The sequence below is a fragment of the Arvicanthis niloticus genome, chromosome 18 (genome assembly GCF_011762505.2).
Source record: "Arvicanthis niloticus isolate mArvNil1 chromosome 18, mArvNil1.pat.X, whole genome shotgun sequence".
NCBI lineage: Eukaryota > Metazoa > Chordata > Mammalia > Rodentia > Muridae > Arvicanthis > Arvicanthis niloticus.
Genome location: NC_047675.1, coordinates 42,834,501 through 42,853,359, shown reverse-complemented (window position 1 = coordinate 42,853,359; position 18,859 = coordinate 42,834,501). Strand labels below are relative to the sequence as shown.

Genomic DNA, 18,859 nt, shown 5'->3' with positions numbered 1-18,859 from the left:
ATAGCTCACAACCATCCCTAACTCCAGTTCCAGGGGATCTGATGCCTTCTGACACAGGCACATAAAGTGCACATGCTCAGGTTCAGGTTTACCCATTGTTCTCAGTGTGCATTGACCTTGTGTTCTCCCCAAAGGCAAATTCGTTTGTAGAACTTACAATGATGGGAAACCGCATTCACTCTTTGCCTTGTGATAATAAAAAAGAAAATGAAATCATCTCATCATTGCTAGGTTAGAGAAGGGAACAGGTGACAACTGGTCAGCAGTGTACATGGTGTGTCTGAACTTACAATGTGTTAAGGTTTCCATTTAATAGCCATAGACACTACACTTTACAGTTCAAGTGTACTTACTGCCAAATGGAATTTCAGAAAGCTGATATGGCACATTCTCTAATAGCAACTATAAAATGCTGACTGGGAGTGGGGGGGGCGGGGATTATATTCACACAGATACGTATAACAAGCTTGATCGCTCCCAACACTTTGAAGGTGGAGGCCAGGAATCAGGAGTTCGAGGTCCAAGGTCATCTTTTAGCTACAGATTCCATGGCCAGCCTGGGCTCAAACAAGCTCAAATATGAACATAGACAAATTCCATCACTACCACAACAAAACCATGGGTGAATTCCCCCACCCTCCCAAGGAAAGTAGGTAGAATGCTCTATCATATTCCCTCTGACTATAGCATGCAATTCTATACTTAATAATTGCTTTAGCCTGGCTCTCATGTAGCCCAGGCTGAGCTGGAGGGGATAGCCAAGGACCATCTTGACTCCAGATTTTCCTGCTTTCATCTTCCAAGGGCTGGATTAAAGATATGCACCACCACACCTGGCCAGACTTTTAAGCTTTGGAAGGATACTTTCTTCCTTTGCTGTTTTTGTTGTTGTTTTGTTTTTTTTTGTTTTTTTTGTTTTTTTTTTTTTTGGTGTAGTCTTTGTCTTTTCATAACATCTTTGAACGTTTTCTAAGAATTAAAACCTCAGAAATATAGTAGGGGGGTTGGAGGGATGGTTTAGTGGTTAAAAGCTCTGGCTGCTCTTCCAAAAGACCTGGGTTCAACTCCCAGAATCTACATGGCTGCGTATGAATGCCTGTAACACCGAGTATCTCATCCCTCGTTTAACCTCCGTGGGCACCAGGCATGGAAGTGGGGCACCGACATACATTCAGTCAGAATACCAGTACACTTAAAAAAATATTAAAGTTTAAAAAACCAGATTGTTCAGAAGGCATTAAAACTTAAACAATGACAAAACTCCACAAAACCAAACAAAAACCACCTTGAAGGTAGTTCTGAGGTTGACTACATTGTGTCTTACTTAGAACCACTAGAGGGCTCTCCACACAGTATCAGGTATGAAAAAGTTCAATGCTTCGGAACAGCTTGACTCTGCCTCAGCAGCTTGACTCTGCCTCAGCAGACTGGAAAATCTGATCTCCCCCCCCCCCCCCCCCCCCCAGCTTCTCTGTGGCTGTTTAAAAGAGTTTTGCCTACCTTTGGTTGTAAAGATTATGGTTGAGTGGCCAGGTCTGGTGGCACTTGCTTGTAATTCCAGCACTCAGAAACAGGGAAGTTGTTGACTTGGAGGCCAGACCAGACAGCGTAGTGAAACCCTACCTCAAAACATGGAGGAATGGAGGCACATCTCGGCAATAGACTCCCTATCTAGCATGTGAACCTAGAAAACAACAAAAGAGTGTGTCTTTATTACTGGCCAGCACAAACGGTGTACATACATATATACAGGGAGAACACTCATACATATAAGTCTATAAATACATATAAAATTTTAGAAATCTGTGTCATACCCTTCTATGTTAAGAAATACACTGGGATAGCAATATATATTACAATAGGTATCATATATGCTTGTTAAAGTATTTCTCCCACACATATATGTATTCATGTATATATGTATGTATGCATATAGATATGGGGGAACTATCTTAACAAATATTCATAGTCAGAAGAGGACGTGGTTCGCCTGGCATCTGAGGCGTTTCTTCTAGAAAGGAACGGCGAAAGGCCGCTCCCAGCACAACTAGGCCGCCCAACGTCGGCGGTGCGAAGCCCTGGAAGAGCCTGGCAGCACGTGGGCCCCAGCGCGCAGGCGCCGCTGGCCAGACGCCGGAAACCACCCTCCGGGCCGCAGGAGGCAGCTAGCAACCGCGCACGGCGCGACGGGAACGCTCCTCGGCCCCGCCCTCAGAAGCCTCCTCCCTTGAGCTTGTTTTGTTGCGGCGTTACGTCACTTCCGTCATGCCTGCACCTAGGCTCGCCTCCGACGCGACCGTAACCTAGGGCAACAGTCCGGCTCTAGCGGGCCGCGACTAGCCGCTCCGGACCTTCCTAGCCTCGCGGCCCCGTAGGAGCGTCTAAGTGGCTGTGGCCACGACCTCACCCCGAGGAACACTCCCTAGACACTTCACGGGCGGCAGAGCCGCGGAAGGAAGCAACCTTCAGGGCGGGTAAGCAAGACGAAGACGGGGGGTATGGGTCTGGGAGAACCTGGATTGGGCGGGGCCTGGGGAGCCGCTTGGGCTTCGGGGAGGAGCCGTTTGATAGGCGTGATCTGTGGGGGCGTGGTCGAGGTTTCAATGGGAGGAGCTTGGTGCAGCCCTAAGGGACCTTCTGAAGGAAGGGTGAAAACTCATCTTGTAGTAGGGTAGGAGCCGCTGAGAGGGAGGAGAGGAGCCAGAGGCTGTTGTGCGGCTTGAAGGAGTGTGCAGGGACCACTAGTAAAAGGGAGGAACCAGATGGGAAGATCTGGGCGGCCGGATTCTGTCTGCTGTGAGCCTTGGGAGCCCTCGGAAGGCCGCCCTTTCAGGACTAGACACTTAGTGGATTCAGAAATGAAAAAGGGAAAGAGTTGGAAGTGGTTGGAATAGAAACGGCACACACCCTACCTTGCAAGTGGTGTTATTGGCTGTTGTAAGTTACCATGAGTGCCAGGAACCCAACCTGGGTCTTTTGCAAGAGTAGCAAATGCTCTTAACTGCTGGGCCATTTCTCCAGCCCTCACCCACCTTATTATTATTATTATTATTATTATTATTATTATTATTATTATTATTTTGGAGACATGTTTCTCTCACTGAACTTAGAGTTCTCTGATTTTGGCTAGCCAGCAAGCCAACACAGGAATCCTCTTGTGTCTGCTTCCTAGCAGTGGAATTAAACGCATTCATCACAGCAATGGGCTCTTTATGTGGTTACTGGGGATCTGAACTCTTGTTTTCTTTGCTTGTGTGGCAAGCACTGTATGACAGAGCCATCTTCTCAAGTCCATTCTAGAAGAAATGTTTGGGCTTGTTAGCCAGGCAGCCTAACCTGAAAATGGTAAGCTTCAGGCTCTCTGGGAAACTGTCTCAAGGGGATAAGGCAGGTGAATAAGAGAGCAGGGCACCTGATGTGTACACTATGTGCACACTTTTACATGAGTCGATGGGCACATGTAGTTTACTTTTGAAGGCCCAGGTTTGTGGGCTTGAAGATCTGGGTTTTCTGTGATCACAGCGTTCAGGAGGCAGAGGCAGAAGGATCAGGAATTCAGTACATAAGGAGTTCAGGGCTGGTCTGTGCTACATGAGACCTTGTATAAAAACATGAGTTAAAAAAATGGAAAACTATGGGCTGCAAAGATAGCTAAGGAGTTAAGAACACTGGCTGCTCTTGCAGAGGGCCCAGGTTCAATACCCAGCACCTACATGGTAGCTAATGACTAACTCTAGTTCAGGGGATCCAATGCTCTGGTCTGCTAGCATACAGGACATGCATGTCGTACACATACACGCTGGCAAACATCTATACACATAAAAAAATTTTGAAAGGAAAGGAAGGTAGCAATATAGACCTCCTGCATTCTAGCAGGACAGTAAATCTGCATATAATTTGTGAGAAATCACAAGCTAGCCATTGAAGTACTTGGCTTAATTCCAGCACTTAAGAAGCAGAGGCAGAAAGGTTGCTCCAAGTTTAAGGCCAACTCTGTCTCAAAACCACATTAGAGTGGCTGAAGAGGTAGCTCAGTGGTTAAGAGCACTTGTTTTGCAGAGAACGCAGGTTTGATTCCTAGCACCTACGTGGTGGCTCTCAATTGTCTCTTAAGTCCACCGCTCTCTTCTGGTCTCTGAAGCAGGAGGCACACATGGAATGTACACATGTACATGTAGGCAAAACACTCATACATATGACACAAATAAATCTAATACAGTTTTATGTGGTTTTGTTTTATAAGCGTTCACCTGTTTGGGTATTTGCATCACATGTATGCAATGCTGCAGAAGCCAAGAGAGGGAATCAGATGCTCTGGAACTGCAGTTACAGACATGTCAGTTGCCCTGTGGGTGCTGGGAACTGAACCTGCGTCCTCTGCAAGAGCAGCAAATGTTCTTAACTGCCAAAGAACTTCTCCAGTCCCCTAAATAATGAGCAAGCAAACTAACAACTCTTACAAAGAAAAGCCAAAAGAAAACAAAAAGATGCAACCACACATCGCTGGTTTGGGTGATTTTACTTTGATTGTTGGCAGTGGAGGTGGGGGAAGGGGATGACAGACTTGCGCTTTCATTCCCAGCTCTGCTTGCTGCTTGTGTTTTGTTAACTGTTAATGTTTATCAGATAAAAAGAATGGTAGCAGAAGCCGAAGGTATATTTATAGTAGGAAAACCTCAAATTGAAGCCATGAACTGACCGACTCACTCATTTTTAATTTTGAGGCTGGAAAGGAGAGCATCACCTGCTCTTTCAGAGGACCCAAGTCTGGTTCCTTGTGTCCCCATCAGGTACCTCAAAACTGCCTGTAACCCCAGTTCCCGGAGCACCAATGTCTCTAGCCTCCATGGGCACAGCACAGCACATGCAAATTACCCCCCACACACACACTCACACAACATGCTTATAATAATAAAAAAATTATTAGTGTAGTTGGGTATTTATATGTTAGCATATGTGTGTCACGTGACTGTGCCCAGATTTGTGTGCAGAGGGCATAAGACAACTTTCTGGAGTTAGTTTTCTCCTTCTACTTCTTGTTTTTTTCTGTTGTGTTGTGTATTCTAGGCTAGCTTCTAGGAGGTTCTACTGTCAGTGCCTTCCATTTCACTGGGAGTGTGGGAGGAGTTACAGATCCAGCTCTGTCTTTTTTGTTTCTTTTTCTTTTTTTCTTCTTCCTTTCTTTCTTTCTTTCTTTCTTTCTTTCTTTCTTTCTTTCTTTCATAAGTCCTGTAGCTTCTGGGGATTGCGCTTGGGTCATCATCAGGTTTGTACTTGGCTTTTACCTGCCAAGTCATCTCACTGGCCCTGATTTTTTTTTTTTAATTAGGAATAGGGCACCCACATTCTCTTACTAGTGGAACATTAGTTTCTGCCTCAGGAACCTCAGTGTTCTCAAGTGACATATAATGAATTGCGATGCAGTGATCTGACCAAACTTTGACTAGTTCCCCTGACGTCAAAGGAGTCAGTGCAGGTCGTGGGTAAAGTACATATAAAAAATGTTGTTTATAAACAACTACTGAATTTCCTTTGCCGCAGTGTAATGGAATGCAGCTGGACCATCTTCTTAGACCATCATGGGGTCCAGTGTCTACTGTATCATGGGGCTCACCCCAAACTGTATCCTCATCCTTTGCTGGTCCTCACTGTCAGTCCGCACAGACACCTTCAGATGCTTCTCAGGACACACACACACAGCTGGAAATGACTACTCTGGAAGAGAGAACACTGTAATTTCTCCATATCTCTGCCAACACTCACTGCTTTGCTTTGTTTGGAGGAAGTAGAGCTTATCCTGGGGGAGCAGAGTGAGGCCAGCAGGTGTAAGTGTGGGAAAGAGAGTAACTAACCAGCTTCCTTGGAGCTTGTGACCCCCCAGCCAACTCTGATGGTTCTGGGAACAAGTGAAGCCTGAGTCTGCAAGCTGTGTGGACCCATTCTTCTCATGATGTCAGCCTAGTGCCATTTGTAGACCTTCGTCCCTTGTGAACTGTGTAACAGTGGCCAGAGAGAGCTGATGCCTTTTCTTCGTTCCTTTGGTCTTGTGCTGGCAGATGACTTGGCAGGTCAATGCACTTTTCTCACAAGCCTGAGTACAATCCCTAGTGTGTATGTGTCAGGGATAGGGAATTAAAGGACAGAACTACAGAACTGTTGTCCTCTGACTTCCATTAAAGTCTTGTGGCATGTCCCTCCACCTCCCCCATCACACACACATACACGTTAAAAAAAAAAATCTATTAGTTTTTAACTAAAATTAGCTATATCTTTTTTTGTCACCAGTCTGAAATGGATAATTTTGAAATGTTCTCAGTCTTTCTTGAATATACTAAATTAGTTCACTTGAGCTACTGATTTGCTTGAAAAATATTAAAACCAAGTTTAATTGAACTTTGCAGGAAGAAGATGTTAAAAACCATAAGCAATCACCCCAGTAATGGATCTCTGTGAGGAAAGTGAGACTTTTTTAGAAAATAAAGAAAACAAGAAAACTGAAGATACAGAAGAGCCAGCGCCGACTTTGCACTGTCCAGATGAGAGAAGTGAAAGGAGCCATGTCTGCTGCCTTCTGGGTGTCAGCGACCTCACACTGGAAGAGGATGGGAGGGCCAGCGAGTTTGCCATCAGCACTGGGTGGGAGGAAGCCGTGAGTGCCTTCTTGGGTCTTTCTCACCTCAGTATTGACCACAGGACTTTTTCTAAAGTAGTTTATGTTACTGAAAATGTTATAGTGAATATAGGAGCCTTGGAGCGGAGTGGAAATGGGCACAGTGTGTGCTCACAGGCACCGGTAGATGTTCTGTCAACATCTCTGTAGCCACCTGGGGCCTCGTGCTGGGAATGAGGCTGCTGAGCACCCAGAGGTGAAATGTGGCACCCAGAGATCACTGACCAGAAACTGGGCACAGAAGGCAGGAAAGCTCCTGAGAGACAGACACACAGGCTCTGTCCCCCTGGCTCTCTTAAGCCGCTGGTTTCTCAGAGCCGGGAGTGGAAGCCAACATTTAAAAATATAAGGCAGCTGCCTGCTTGCTGGCACAATTTCGTAAGGAATGTGGGGCTTATGACTTGGTTGAACTGTAGGCCAGCAAGTTGGTTCAGCAATGTAGAGACGCGTGCAGTGCAAGTCCTGGAGACCTGGTGCCCACCTAAGGGAAGGGAGGAGAGAACTGACTCCACAGAATTGTCTCTGACCTTCACACTCACACCATGGCATGCTTGTCCCCGCATATAGGTTATGCACAGCTGTGCGAATGCATAGACACTAAACAGGTAAGGCAATAAGGGAACTTTCAAACTTAAGATTAAATGTGGGCTCTCTAGGTTAGACAACAGAAAACAGGTTACCCTAGTTGAATTTCAGATTGTGATCCCTATGTAGTCCTGTGGTTTTTGTTGTTGTTGTTGTAAGTAGGGAGTCTCAGCCAGGAGGCTTCAGAAGAAGGTGGGCATAGCTGTACCTTGGGCACTCAGAGGTCCTGGGTTCCTAGGACTGCTCTTTCTGAGCTGTCTGTCCCGTGCTTGGGAGACTCACTCACAGCACAAGAAAGCCTTGACTGGGAATGGACATGTTAGGCCCATGTTGCTGAACTGAATTGTGCCTGTAGGGAGCTGTAGTCAGTACTCCAGTGGCTTGCCACAGGGCCGCTGCCCAGGGTTTTAGCTGACAACAGCTCCTGCTCCGCCTAACAGTAACATATACTGCAGTAACATAGTTGCTTCTGTGAGGCTAAAGTAACAAAGCTTGAGGGTTTTGATTTTAGAAGGTTTAGGGTTTCAGAAGCAGAGGCAGGAGTTTACAGCTAGCTAGGCTACATAAGACTGTGTGTGTGCTTGTGCGTGTGCGTGTGTATGTATGTATGTATGTATGTATGTATGTATGTATGTATGTCTATGTGTTTAAGTCAATTTTAAGAAAAAAAAATGTGGCTCACGTAAGACTGCCAGAATAGGAGTGTGGCCAAGCTGGGGGAAATAGGCCTGGCCCAGCTGGCCTGAAGGTGACGCACTACTTTCTCTGCAGGTCCATGGCTGGGGAAGGACCTCACCAACTGCCTGCATCTGGTCTAAGAGGAAAGTGAAAAGGGGGCGGGGAGGAGAAGGCACCACTGGCGGCAACAACTGCTTGTTGTGTATGAGTCTTTCTCAAGGGAGTCTGGAGCCCCGGTCCCTCGCAGAGGTTGGGAAGCTGGAGACAACTGCTGTGGCTGAGGTGAGCTCCCAGAAGAGCTGGAGCTCTGAGAAGAACTGGAACAGCCCCTCCCAGGGCCCCCGCAGCGCTTCTAGAGAGCCCAACAAGCTCTGCTTTCCCACATACTTGCATGGAGAAAAAAAAAGCCTGCAAATCAAGGAATTTATCTGGTGCATGGAAGACTGGGGTATCCCCGAGACAATTAGCAGCAAGGCCTGCAGGAACCCCAGCGGAAGCACCGACCAAGGGCTCTCCATCTCTGATTCCCTTGCATCCAAGGCTCTTGTGGTTCTACCCCCACTGAAAAGCTCTCCCCATAACTTGGACGTCTTGAGTAAGAAAAGCAGGAGTATCTTCTGGCAGCCAGAAGAGAAGGTGCTGAGGGTGGAAAAGGACGAGTGTGTGGCTTGTGCAGACGGACTAAAAACAGTAGACGGGAAAGGTGAAAAGAGACACTTTGAGCTGGCCAGCCGCCTGAAGGTCACCAACGTTCTACCTTTCCCTCCCACTGTGGCCCGGACACACCTGCTGTCAGCTGAGTCCCAAAGGTGCTGCCTGCACTGGTCCCTCCTGCCCCAGAAAAGCTCTGTGTTCCCACCCAACCCCACCAACATCCACTATCTTGCCACCCTGCAGGTTTTGGGGCAGCAGGGAGGGCAAAGCTGCAGAACTAGGCTAAAAGCCAAAGAAGCAAAACCTCCCAGGACCACTCCCAAGCATATTATCACAGAGGCCAAGCAAGAGAACAGGCCTCGTGTGCTAGAGAGCAAAGTCTTCCCCAAACCTCTCTTGCCGTCCCTCACGGTGAGCAGGGTTGTCATCCCAGTCTCCACCCACAGAGTCCTCTGATTTGCCACAATATAGTTCCCTGGGACTGAGTGCTGCCTGAAACTCATTTGTCCCTTCCTGTCCCACCCACTTCTTTCAGTCCTTCCCTTCCCCTTCCCCTTCCCCTTCCCCTTCCCCTTCCCCTTCCCCTTCCCCTTCCCCTTCCCCTTCCCCTTCCCCTTCCCCTTCCCCTTCCCCTCCCCTCCCCCTTCCCACTCCTTCCCTCTCTTCCCCTTTCCCTCCCCCTTCCCTCCCCTTTCCTCCCCTCCCCTTTCTTCCCCTCACCTCCCCCTTTCCTTCTCCTTCCACTTCTCTCCCCTCTCCTTTCCCTCCCCTTCCTTTCCCTCTCTTCCCCCTCTCTTCCCCTCCCCTCCCCTTTCCTTCACCTTCCCCTTCCTTCCCTCCCCTTCCTTTCCTTCCCCTCCCTCTCCCCCTCCCCCTCCCCTTCCCCTTCCCCTTCCCCTTCCCATCTTCTCCACTTCTCACCCCACTCTTTTTCTTTTCCTTTTTTTAAAAAATGGGTTTGGATTCATTCTCAAAAACACCATACTGAGGTAGGCAGGTGTGATGACACACCTATAATTCTAGCATTTGGGAGACTGGGGAAGAAGGATGCCAAATTCAAGGTCAGCCTGGAGTATACAACAAGACACTGTATACATATTACTTGCTTCTGCTGCTAGGCCATTTATAAAGTCTAAGTTGGGTCAGTCTGTGTGTGCCTTCTTGGGCAGTGGCTCCCATGGGAGCATTGGAAAGGCTGCTCTTGCCCCAGCCCCAGAGCCCCCAGCAGGCCTGGTCTGCTTAGTGTGTGGTCGGCTTGGAGCTGCACCATCAGCGTGGAGGCACACCAGCTTGTCTTTTGAAGCAGGCAGCTATTGCTGCCTTCTTTCTTTGCCTCAGCCACGAGGTGAAGATACTTGATGGATAGGAAATTTCAGCTGTGTCCAAGTGGACATGTCTCTGTCTTACATCCAGATTCATACTGTCCAGTACCTCCCTTGCCCACGGTGTCACATCCTCATATTGCAGCCTCAAGCATCTGTGTCTAGAAGGCTTAGTTGCAGATCAGTAAAGTCTGAGGAAGAGGTTGGGACTTGGTTGGTCTGGAATTGGTTGCAATTGGTCTGAGGAAGAGGTTGGGAATCCCTGAGGGTTTCTCCTGACCTGACTTCCCTTCTCCAGCCTTCCCTCGCCTCTGGGAAGCCTCAGCCTGTAGAGAGAATGCTACTGTGACTTTATCCCTGTCTGCCCTCTGCCCTCAGCTTGTTTCCACTGGTGTGTAGCTCCATACACTGTATATTAGATACAAAATAGGATATTTTAACACCAAGTGCTGTTGCTATGTGGACAGATGCTCCAACCATTTTGTGGTAATCAGTAATCATTACCCTGCTTTGTCATGACATAGTTTGAATTGCTTAGAGTAGGCTGTACTTGAATTCAGACTTTTCCGTCTCCTTGGTGATGACAGAATATGGTTGTACACTTCTTGTTGGGAGCCGCAGTCTGCTTTACAAAATTGCTCTCCAACACCTTGTCTCTTAGCCTGAGGGTTTTCTTGGTTTGTTTTATTTTCATTGTTTCTGGTGTCTTGGTTTCATCTAAGTCATACTGGCCTTGAGGTGGCTTTGAACTGATCCTCCTGCCTCAGCCTCCCAAGTGCTTAGATTATAGGCACATGCTACAGCGTCTAGCCTTCTGAAAAATAAAAACTAAAATGCTAGCCAGGAATGGTTATGTAAGCCTGCAGTCCCAACATGAAGAACAACAAAACAAAGGCAAAGTACAAAGGAAAAGGAGCTGAAGGCCACAGCACAGGGTCAGACGGCAATGTGCTGGCTGGGACTCGGGAAGAGCACAGGGTCAGACGACAATGTGCTGGCTGGGGCTCGGGAAGGGTTGCTTAGAGTCCTTTTGTCCACTCTTCCCTTTCCAAATAAGCCACCTGGATTCTATCTCAAAGAGAAACTGGCTATTTCATCGTTTCTGGACAGTGAGGTAGGACCTACACAGGCCCTGGGCCTGCCTACCTGAGCCAGGGCTCTCTTCAGCTTCCTGACTAAGCAGCAGCATGAGTAAGCTCTGTATGTCAAGCAGACAAGAAGCATGTCTAGCAGAACGCCCACCAGTAATGGGTGGCCAGGACTTCCCTGTGTGGCCCAGGGTTCAGGCAGATTGGAAAGACTAGGCTAAGTCACGAAAGTTTAAAGTTTCTCTCTCACTTGTTTGATCACAGCTTGAGGCCCCACCCACTCTGCATTCTCCTGCACACTCTGCATTTCTCCTGTGCGCTTTTTTTTTCTTGGACTCTTGACACTCCCACACACCTCTGTGCATTCCCCTTTCACTCTCACACGCACTCTTCACATACATCTCACACACATCTCACACCACATGCACTCTCAGTTCACTCACACACACTCTCCATACACACCCCATATTCTCTCTTCACTCACCCTTGACATTCTCTTCACTGGCTCTTCACATGCCCTTCTCATGCTCACTGCATTCACCTCACATTCTCTCTCTCGATCTTCACATGCTCGCCACATGCTCTCTCACTCACTCACCTTTCTTTTGCCCCAGTCTTTTATTGACACTCCAAAAGCAGGTAGAAAAAGAAAAAAAGACATTGTATAATCATTGCCAAATCAAATTCAGAAGAATAACCACATCCCACAAGGAATTAAAAATTACACTTGTTCCCCAAAGTTTCAAGCTTTCCCTGTTCCCAGGCCTGTAGCCAAAATAATAATAGAGCTCCAAGGTCAGCTACTTGCATTTTCCCGTGAAGCTCTAATGATAAATGACATGGGCAGTGCTGCCTGGCAGTGGCCAGAATGAGTTAACTCTTAATTCAATAGTTCCACTAGCTTTTTTTCCTCTTCATATCTCGCACAGTGACTCCCTTAAGAGTCCCAGTGTTTTGACTTAGTTTTACTAATATATAATTTTATGCATTCTATACTTGTTTATCTAGGAACCACTTTTTTTTTTTTTTAGTTTTTTGTTTGTTTAGTTTTTTTGTTTGTTTGTTTTGTTTTTGTTTTTCGAGACAGGGTTTCTCTGTGTAGCCCTGGCTGTCCTGGAACTCACTCTGTAGAGCAGGCTGGCCTTGAACTCAGAAATCTGCCTGACTCTGCCTCCTAAGTGCTGGGATTAAAAGGCGTGCACCACCACTGCCTGGCTAGGAACCACTCTTAAATGTTGTTCAAAACTTACTTCGTAGCTTCAATAGTTTTTTTCCTTTCTCAGGGCCCCAATGTTGGCTCTATTTTATTTTCTAATAATTTCTTCAACCTTTCTTTGCAAGTCAAGCATTAATCTGGAACTACCATTGTGCAGTTATTGCATTGTTTCCAAGATGAGGACTCACAGCACGCACCTGGGACATTAGGACTGTGCTGTGCTGTGCCCTAGGCCTCAATTTTTAATTGTTTAAGAATCATTACATCAAGGAACATCTGGCTTCACAGAATTTTCCAGAGCAGGAGAAATAAGAAAGTCAGATATAATAGAATAATTATGCACACCAAGGCCAACTGAAAAGCAGTCACACACAAATGAAATCTGTACAGCCGTTGTCCAGGGCTAAGGTTAAGAGAAATGGGAATGGGCTGGAGAGATGGCTCAATGGTTAAAAGCACTGACTGTTCTGCCAGAGTTCCTGAGTTCAATTCCCAGCAACCACATGGTGGCTCACAACCATCTGTAATGGGATCTAATGCATTCTAGAGTGTGTCTGAAGACAGCTGCAATGTGCTCATATAAATTAAAAATTAATAAGTCTTTAAAAAATGAGAACAACATTTTACATAGAGCTATGGTGGGCTACTGAGATGTCTCCATCCCCGCCTACTGCAGGCAGTCCCTGTTATTGTATGCTGTCCCCAGCATCATGCAAAGTAGTGGGTTTCATTATGACATACATGGGGTAACTTCTGAAAGAAAGCCTTTGAGGACTGGTGAGATGGCTCAGCATGTAAAGGCATGTGTACAGATCTAGTGACCTGAATTCAGTCTCTGGATCCCATGGTAGGAGAGAATAGATTTCTGGAAGTTGTCTTCTGACCCAAACACATGTGCCGGTAGCCCCTGACAATTATTTTGTATTCTAACTTTAAAGAATTTTTAAGTGGCTAGAGAGATGCCTCAGTGGGTTAGAGAGTTTGCCGTGCAAGTGTAAGGATCTAAGTTCAAATCTTAGCACCCATGTTACACTCGGTTTGATGCCAGTATTCTTACAAGGAGAGGGAAGCAAAGACAGGAAAGGCCCTGGAAGCCAGTAGTCCACCTGACTGCATACACCATGGAAAAGCAATGCAGAAGACCCTGTCTCACTGGAGAAGGTAAGGGCCAACATCCAAGGTAGCCCTCCAACCACCACACGCATGGACCCACATTCTCGAACATACATAAAACACTTTGAAAGTCCTATAGATCTTGGTGGAAACATGACAGACAGCGCTCTTCTACTGAGTCTTTTAAAATAACTTGAAGGGAGGACCAATTTGAACAGAGGGCTCACATTTCCTGAGATGTGTTGGGGATACAGGAGATGGAGTCTTTGCTAGCATGTGAAAGCCCTGACTTTGACCCAGGAGCCCTGCTGTAAGCTCATGCAAACTGTAGTAGACTTTACAAATATATTACATTTGTGTGTGCATGTGTATGTATACACATGAATATGACATATGAGACGTTTGACAGTCAGAGGACGGCTGACTGGAGTCAGTTCTCTCTACTAAGTGGGTCCTAGGAATTGAATTTGGGACATCAGGCCTTCCTTTACCCACTGAACCATCTTGCTAACTCTTCCCTTGTTTCTTTGAAGTGAGATCTCAGATTGTAATCCAGGCTGGCCTTGATAGGTGGTCCTTAGGACTTACTGAGGAATATGGAGGGAGGCACCCCTATGGGCAGCTCTTGTGTTCTATGTGTGTTGTTTTGGTTTTGGACCAGATAATGAAACAAAATATCCCAAGGATGCCTCCATGGAGACATGAAGAACTTTTTACACTAGTTACTTCCCTACCCAGGGAGTTATTTAAGTGCCTGACACAGCGTCTGTCATCTTTTCTTTAAAATTATATTCATACAACATTTTTTGATCATTTTTCCTTTCCATATTGAGAGCATACTTCTTAAATGCAATTGCAGGTGGCTGCCTGCCATTCTGCTCCTCAGAGATGTTTTATTCTGGTAATCACTTGAGTATTAATTTTTAGAGGTTTTGTTTTTCCTCATACTGAAATTTTCATATAAATCTCTGTCCACATTTATGACTGTCTTTGGCACTTCTAGAACTTTTGACCTAAAGAATGAGGGTATTTTAATGCTCTTGATTCTCCTCATAAAGCCCCCTCCACCCCTTTTCCTATAGCTTTGTTTTTTTGGAACAAAGTCTTGCTATATATCACTGGCTGTCCTGGAACTCACTCAGTTGACCAGGCTGGCCTCGAACTCAGAGATCCTCCTCTCTCCGACTCCCAAGTGCTGAGACTAAAGGTGTGCGTCATCATCATGTCCTACATAAATTTCTTTCCAAAAGCATCACATAAGCTCTAGTTTGCTTCAGGGCAGCTGAGTATTTGTATCTCACTATGCTTCTTGAAGCTGATACGTTGGGAAGAAATAAGTTTTTCCATACAATATATTTAGGTCACGTTTCTTCCCCTCCCCCGCCTCATCCCAGATTCCTCCACCTCCATGCAACCCAACTTCATGTTCTTCCTCTCTCACTTTCCAAAACAAACCCCACAAAAATGAAAAACAAGAAAAAGGCCAATAATAAATATATATATATGTATTATATATATATATATACATATATACATATATATACATATACATACATATATATACGTATATATATATGTATATATATACACATATATATATATCAAGAATCAAGAGCTAAACAACAACAACAAAAGACCCCCAAAATCAACCCTGAAGTTTGTTTTGTGTTGGCTAACTCCTCCTGGGCTTGGGGCTTGTCCAGGAGTATGGTTAATATACCACCCAGTGACACTCCATTGGAGAAAACAGATTTTCCTTCACAAGTACCAATTGCAAATAGCTTTTTGGTTAAGGTTGGGTGTCCATGTCTATGTCTTTCCCTCAGTGCTGTGACCCTGTCTGGCTCGAACCTGTATAGGCCATTTGCATGGTACCACAGTGTCTGTAAAATCCTATGTGCATCGGTCAGTCCTCTTGTGTCTAGAAGACAATGTTTTTTCAGAGTCATCCATTACCTCTGGCTCTTATAATCTTTCTGACTCCATTTCTGCATAGATCCCAGAGCCTTAAGGGGAAGCAGTGGGGAGGCTTTGACAAAGACAGAGAGCTTGCCTGACATGCACAAGGCCTTAGGTTCAGTCTCCAGGACTACATAAAGCTGGGCATGGTGGTGCATGCCTGTCATATATATTTAGCCCCCACCTTTTGAGTGGCACCAAACCATGTGCAAACCCCATCTGGTCCTACCAGAATTTCATGTGTCAATTTCAATGGAAATGTTTATATCAAAAGTGAAGGGATGAGGAATGACCTGTATCACTTTCTGTGCTTGGTTGCAGAGCACTAGAGACTAGGCCAAAGTGGGGCTATGACCTCTAGGGAGGGTGAGGCACAGCACCTCCATTTTAACATATTCCATACAAGTCACATGGCTTCCCATTGGTGTTGGTGGCAACTCAAATTCCAGTCACCCTTTGCCTTTCCTTCAGCTCATCACAGGGCTGGTAGGTGGCCTAAACTAATCACCACAAAACTAGGACAAGGTCTCAGATGTCTTCATCTACGGAAATACAAGCTAAACCAGACTAGAGAGAGGATACTGTTAAAGTGGCCAAGAGCCTGAGACCAGCGAGGTCAGGGCCTGGGGGAACACACACCCCCTTATTCTGCTGAGGGAACAGCAAGAAAATGACTCTTGGTGTCACTGCTCCAGCCACAGATGAGTGCCACGCTCAGTCCTCATCGGAGAGGCTGCTTCTTGTTGTACATGCGGTAGTCTGTGCATCTTAGACACAAAAATACACCTTCCTATAAAAAAGCTGCAAATGAAAAAAAAAAAAGGGATTGAAACCAGGATACTTTACTAGCACTACCAGACTTCCAAACAGTGAGACAAAAATAATTTCCAAGAACTGAAATAAAGCAGTGTAAACAATTCCCAAAGGAGTTTGCCGAGGTTGGCAGCATACAAAAAAAAATGTCAATCGTAGAGAGAAGCTGCTGAGAATTAAAATTTCCTAGGTTGATTTATGTTCATGAGTGTTTTGCCTACATGTCTGTCTGTACCTCATACATGGAGGTCAGAAGAAGGCATCAAAAGCATCCTCTGGAATTGGAGTCATGGGTGGTTGTGAGCTGCCAGGTGGGTGCTGAGAACTGAACTCAGGATCTCTGCAAGGGCAGTCAATGCTCTAAAACAGTGAGCCATCTGCCCAACTCCCCTGAGGAGAATTTGAATGGTTTACATATTTGAATGGTTTACTTGCCCAGGACAAGTTGATTTGGATGCACTGACTTCTGGCAAGGTTCACCCCCACCCCCACCCCCATGGGCTCGACATTTTCTGATGTTGTTTAGCACAGGAAAAAAAAAAAAGGCAAAAGAGATCCGTTTCAAATCCTGTCCCAACCAGCACATTTGAGAGGCACTCACGTGTCTCCATCTCACCTGGGGCCCGGAACAGCAGCGGGACCACCCGACAGCCGAGCTCAAATAGCAAGCAGCAAGATGATGCCACGCTCAGAACGAGGTTTCATTTGTGCATGCCAGGCTTTAAGGCTCGCCATTCTAGAGTCAACAGGTCTCCCCCCATGTTGAGCAACGAACTTTGAGGGAGATAAGTCCCCATAGATCTGTTTTCAATCTTGCTTTCATTTTAGACACAGTCTCTGGTCTATGATTTATCATTTTCTCAAAATTCTTTATCTTGTTGGCTGTTGTCCATTTGGTAGCCTTCTGCTTTGTAACATTAACTTGCTCCAAAGAACTGAAGGTTAATAGAGACCTAGGAGAGTCAATATGCTTATTGTAGGCTAGCCTCTGAAATCTGTAGATTTAGAACAGCCACAAATGATTTTATTTTGTTAGTCAGATAATATAAAATGTAGTCTTTGAGAAGAACAAGGAGCCTTGTTGATGTGATTCAAGCGGACAGTGTCCTTTGTCCGTTCGCCCAGTGTGGCCCTTGTTCCTTCCAAAAACTCCCCTTTCAGCATGGCCCATGCTATTAACTGCTGAGAACCCAGAGCCCGAGACCCCTCTCCATTTGTCCCACAGCCCATATGTCCTGATGTGTGAACTAAGGCACCAGTGTGTCTACTGATAAAGCCCAGGCGACAGAAAGGGCTCTTTGAGTGCCATGCAGACAACTAAGGCTCTCTTTGGTCCTAAGAATATCGTACTAGGCAGCGTTTGGCTGAAGAAACTAGATGAAAATTCATGTCATTTTAACAATGGGAGTGACATCTGGATATGGAGCGCAGAGGGGTCTGTGTTGTCCTCTCCCAGTATCAAATGAATGACACTTGAACACTCTTCAGGTGACAGCACAGGCATACTGAAGTAAGGAGAGAGAACACAATTTCATAGCACTTGGTCCCAAAGTTACATGTCCCTTCCTGGTGATCTCTTTAAAGGCCTTGAGCAAGCTGTTCCAGGCACTGATTTAAATGTATCAGTTGAAGCCTCAGGCGCATGAAGCAGGATTACCTGCACTGTGCCAGGCCAGGGCTACATGGCAAGGCTGTCTCAAACAAATAACAAAAAAAGAAACAAAAAGTACATTCATATGTATGTGCACACATGTATGTGGGTGAACATATTCATGTGGAGGTTGATAGTGGGAGTCGTTCTTAATTTCTCTCCACCTTACTCATGGAGGCATGGCCTCTCGATTGAACTCAGAGCTTGCTGCCAAGACTGGTCTAGTTAGCGAGGTTGCTCCGGGGATCCCATTTTATCTCTGAATTGCATACTGGTGGGCTGTTATGCCCACTCTGGTCCATTTCATTCCTCAAGGGAGAATGCCAGGTCACTAAGGCATCTTCCCAGCTACCATGCTGGGAAGAAACAAGGCTAGTTGGGATGAGCAGGTTTGGATGGAATATAAACATTATAATCAAGCACACACAGAATGAGAACACAGCCCCATCAGCTTCTAGAAGGATTTCATAGCCAGACCAGTGCTGGCTATTTTCTCCAAATAACAAAGTCGTATTGAATTTGACTCAGTAGCTTTCAATTTAAGGCTACAAAACCTCAAAAATTTTTTTTTATCAGAAGTGAGCAGAGACACAGGTTTGTCTGTCCTGTAGATGACCGAGCAAAAAGCCACTGACTTGCTGTTTCTCTTGTTTTAGTCTTTAAGCTGTCCAGGGAGAGAAGGTAGCCCATCACATGAGTATCATATGTTCTGAGTGTATGAACGAGTGAATTATTATTTTGGTTTTTCGAGACAGGTTTCTCTGTATAGCCCTGGCTGTCCTGGAACTCACTCAGCAGACTAAGCTGGCCTTGAACTCAGAGATCCCCTGCTAGTGCTGGATTAAAGGCATGCAGAATTATTAACTATAATAAACTTTCCTAAAAAATTCCCCAAGTTACATCGTATCTATCTCAAAATGCAAACTAGTAATTGAGTATCTAAAGGGGGGGGGTGTTTATTTTTGAGAAAGGGTCTCACTGTTTAGTCCTGGCTGTTCCTGGGGGCTTGCTAAGTAGACTAGGCTGGCCTTGAACTCACAGAAACTAGCCTGCTTCTGCCTCCAAGGCAGGTGCCACTATGCTGGGTTTATACCTTTTTTATTTACGGAT

At 45.9% G+C, this 18,859-nt stretch overlaps 1 protein-coding gene across 3 annotated transcripts; it reads left to right on the top strand.

The window, feature by feature from the left end:
* The first annotated feature begins 2,235 nt into the window (after nucleotides 1-2,235).
* Nucleotides 2,236-9,072, top strand: C18H16orf46 (chromosome 18 C16orf46 homolog). Of its 3 annotated transcripts, none has more exons than XM_034522145.2 (3): nucleotides 2,236-2,474; nucleotides 6,402-6,649; nucleotides 8,027-9,072. In XM_034522145.2, exons 2-3 carry the CDS (start codon nucleotides 6,440-6,442, stop codon nucleotides 9,041-9,043), a joined length of 1,227 nt encoding a protein of 408 aa, XP_034378036.1. In that variant the 5' UTR covers nucleotides 2,236-2,474; nucleotides 6,402-6,439; the 3' UTR covers nucleotides 9,044-9,072. The 3 variants fall into 3 exon arrangements, with proteins under 3 accessions (XP_034378036.1, XP_076772053.1, XP_034378037.1); XM_076915938.1 differs by lacking the exon at nucleotides 2,236-2,474 and adding an exon at nucleotides 7,238-7,275 and having other exon boundaries at nucleotides 6,512-6,649; XM_034522146.2 differs by lacking the exons at nucleotides 2,236-2,474; nucleotides 6,402-6,649 and adding an exon at nucleotides 6,656-7,275.
* The last annotated feature ends 9,787 nt before the right edge of the window (nucleotides 9,073-18,859 follow it).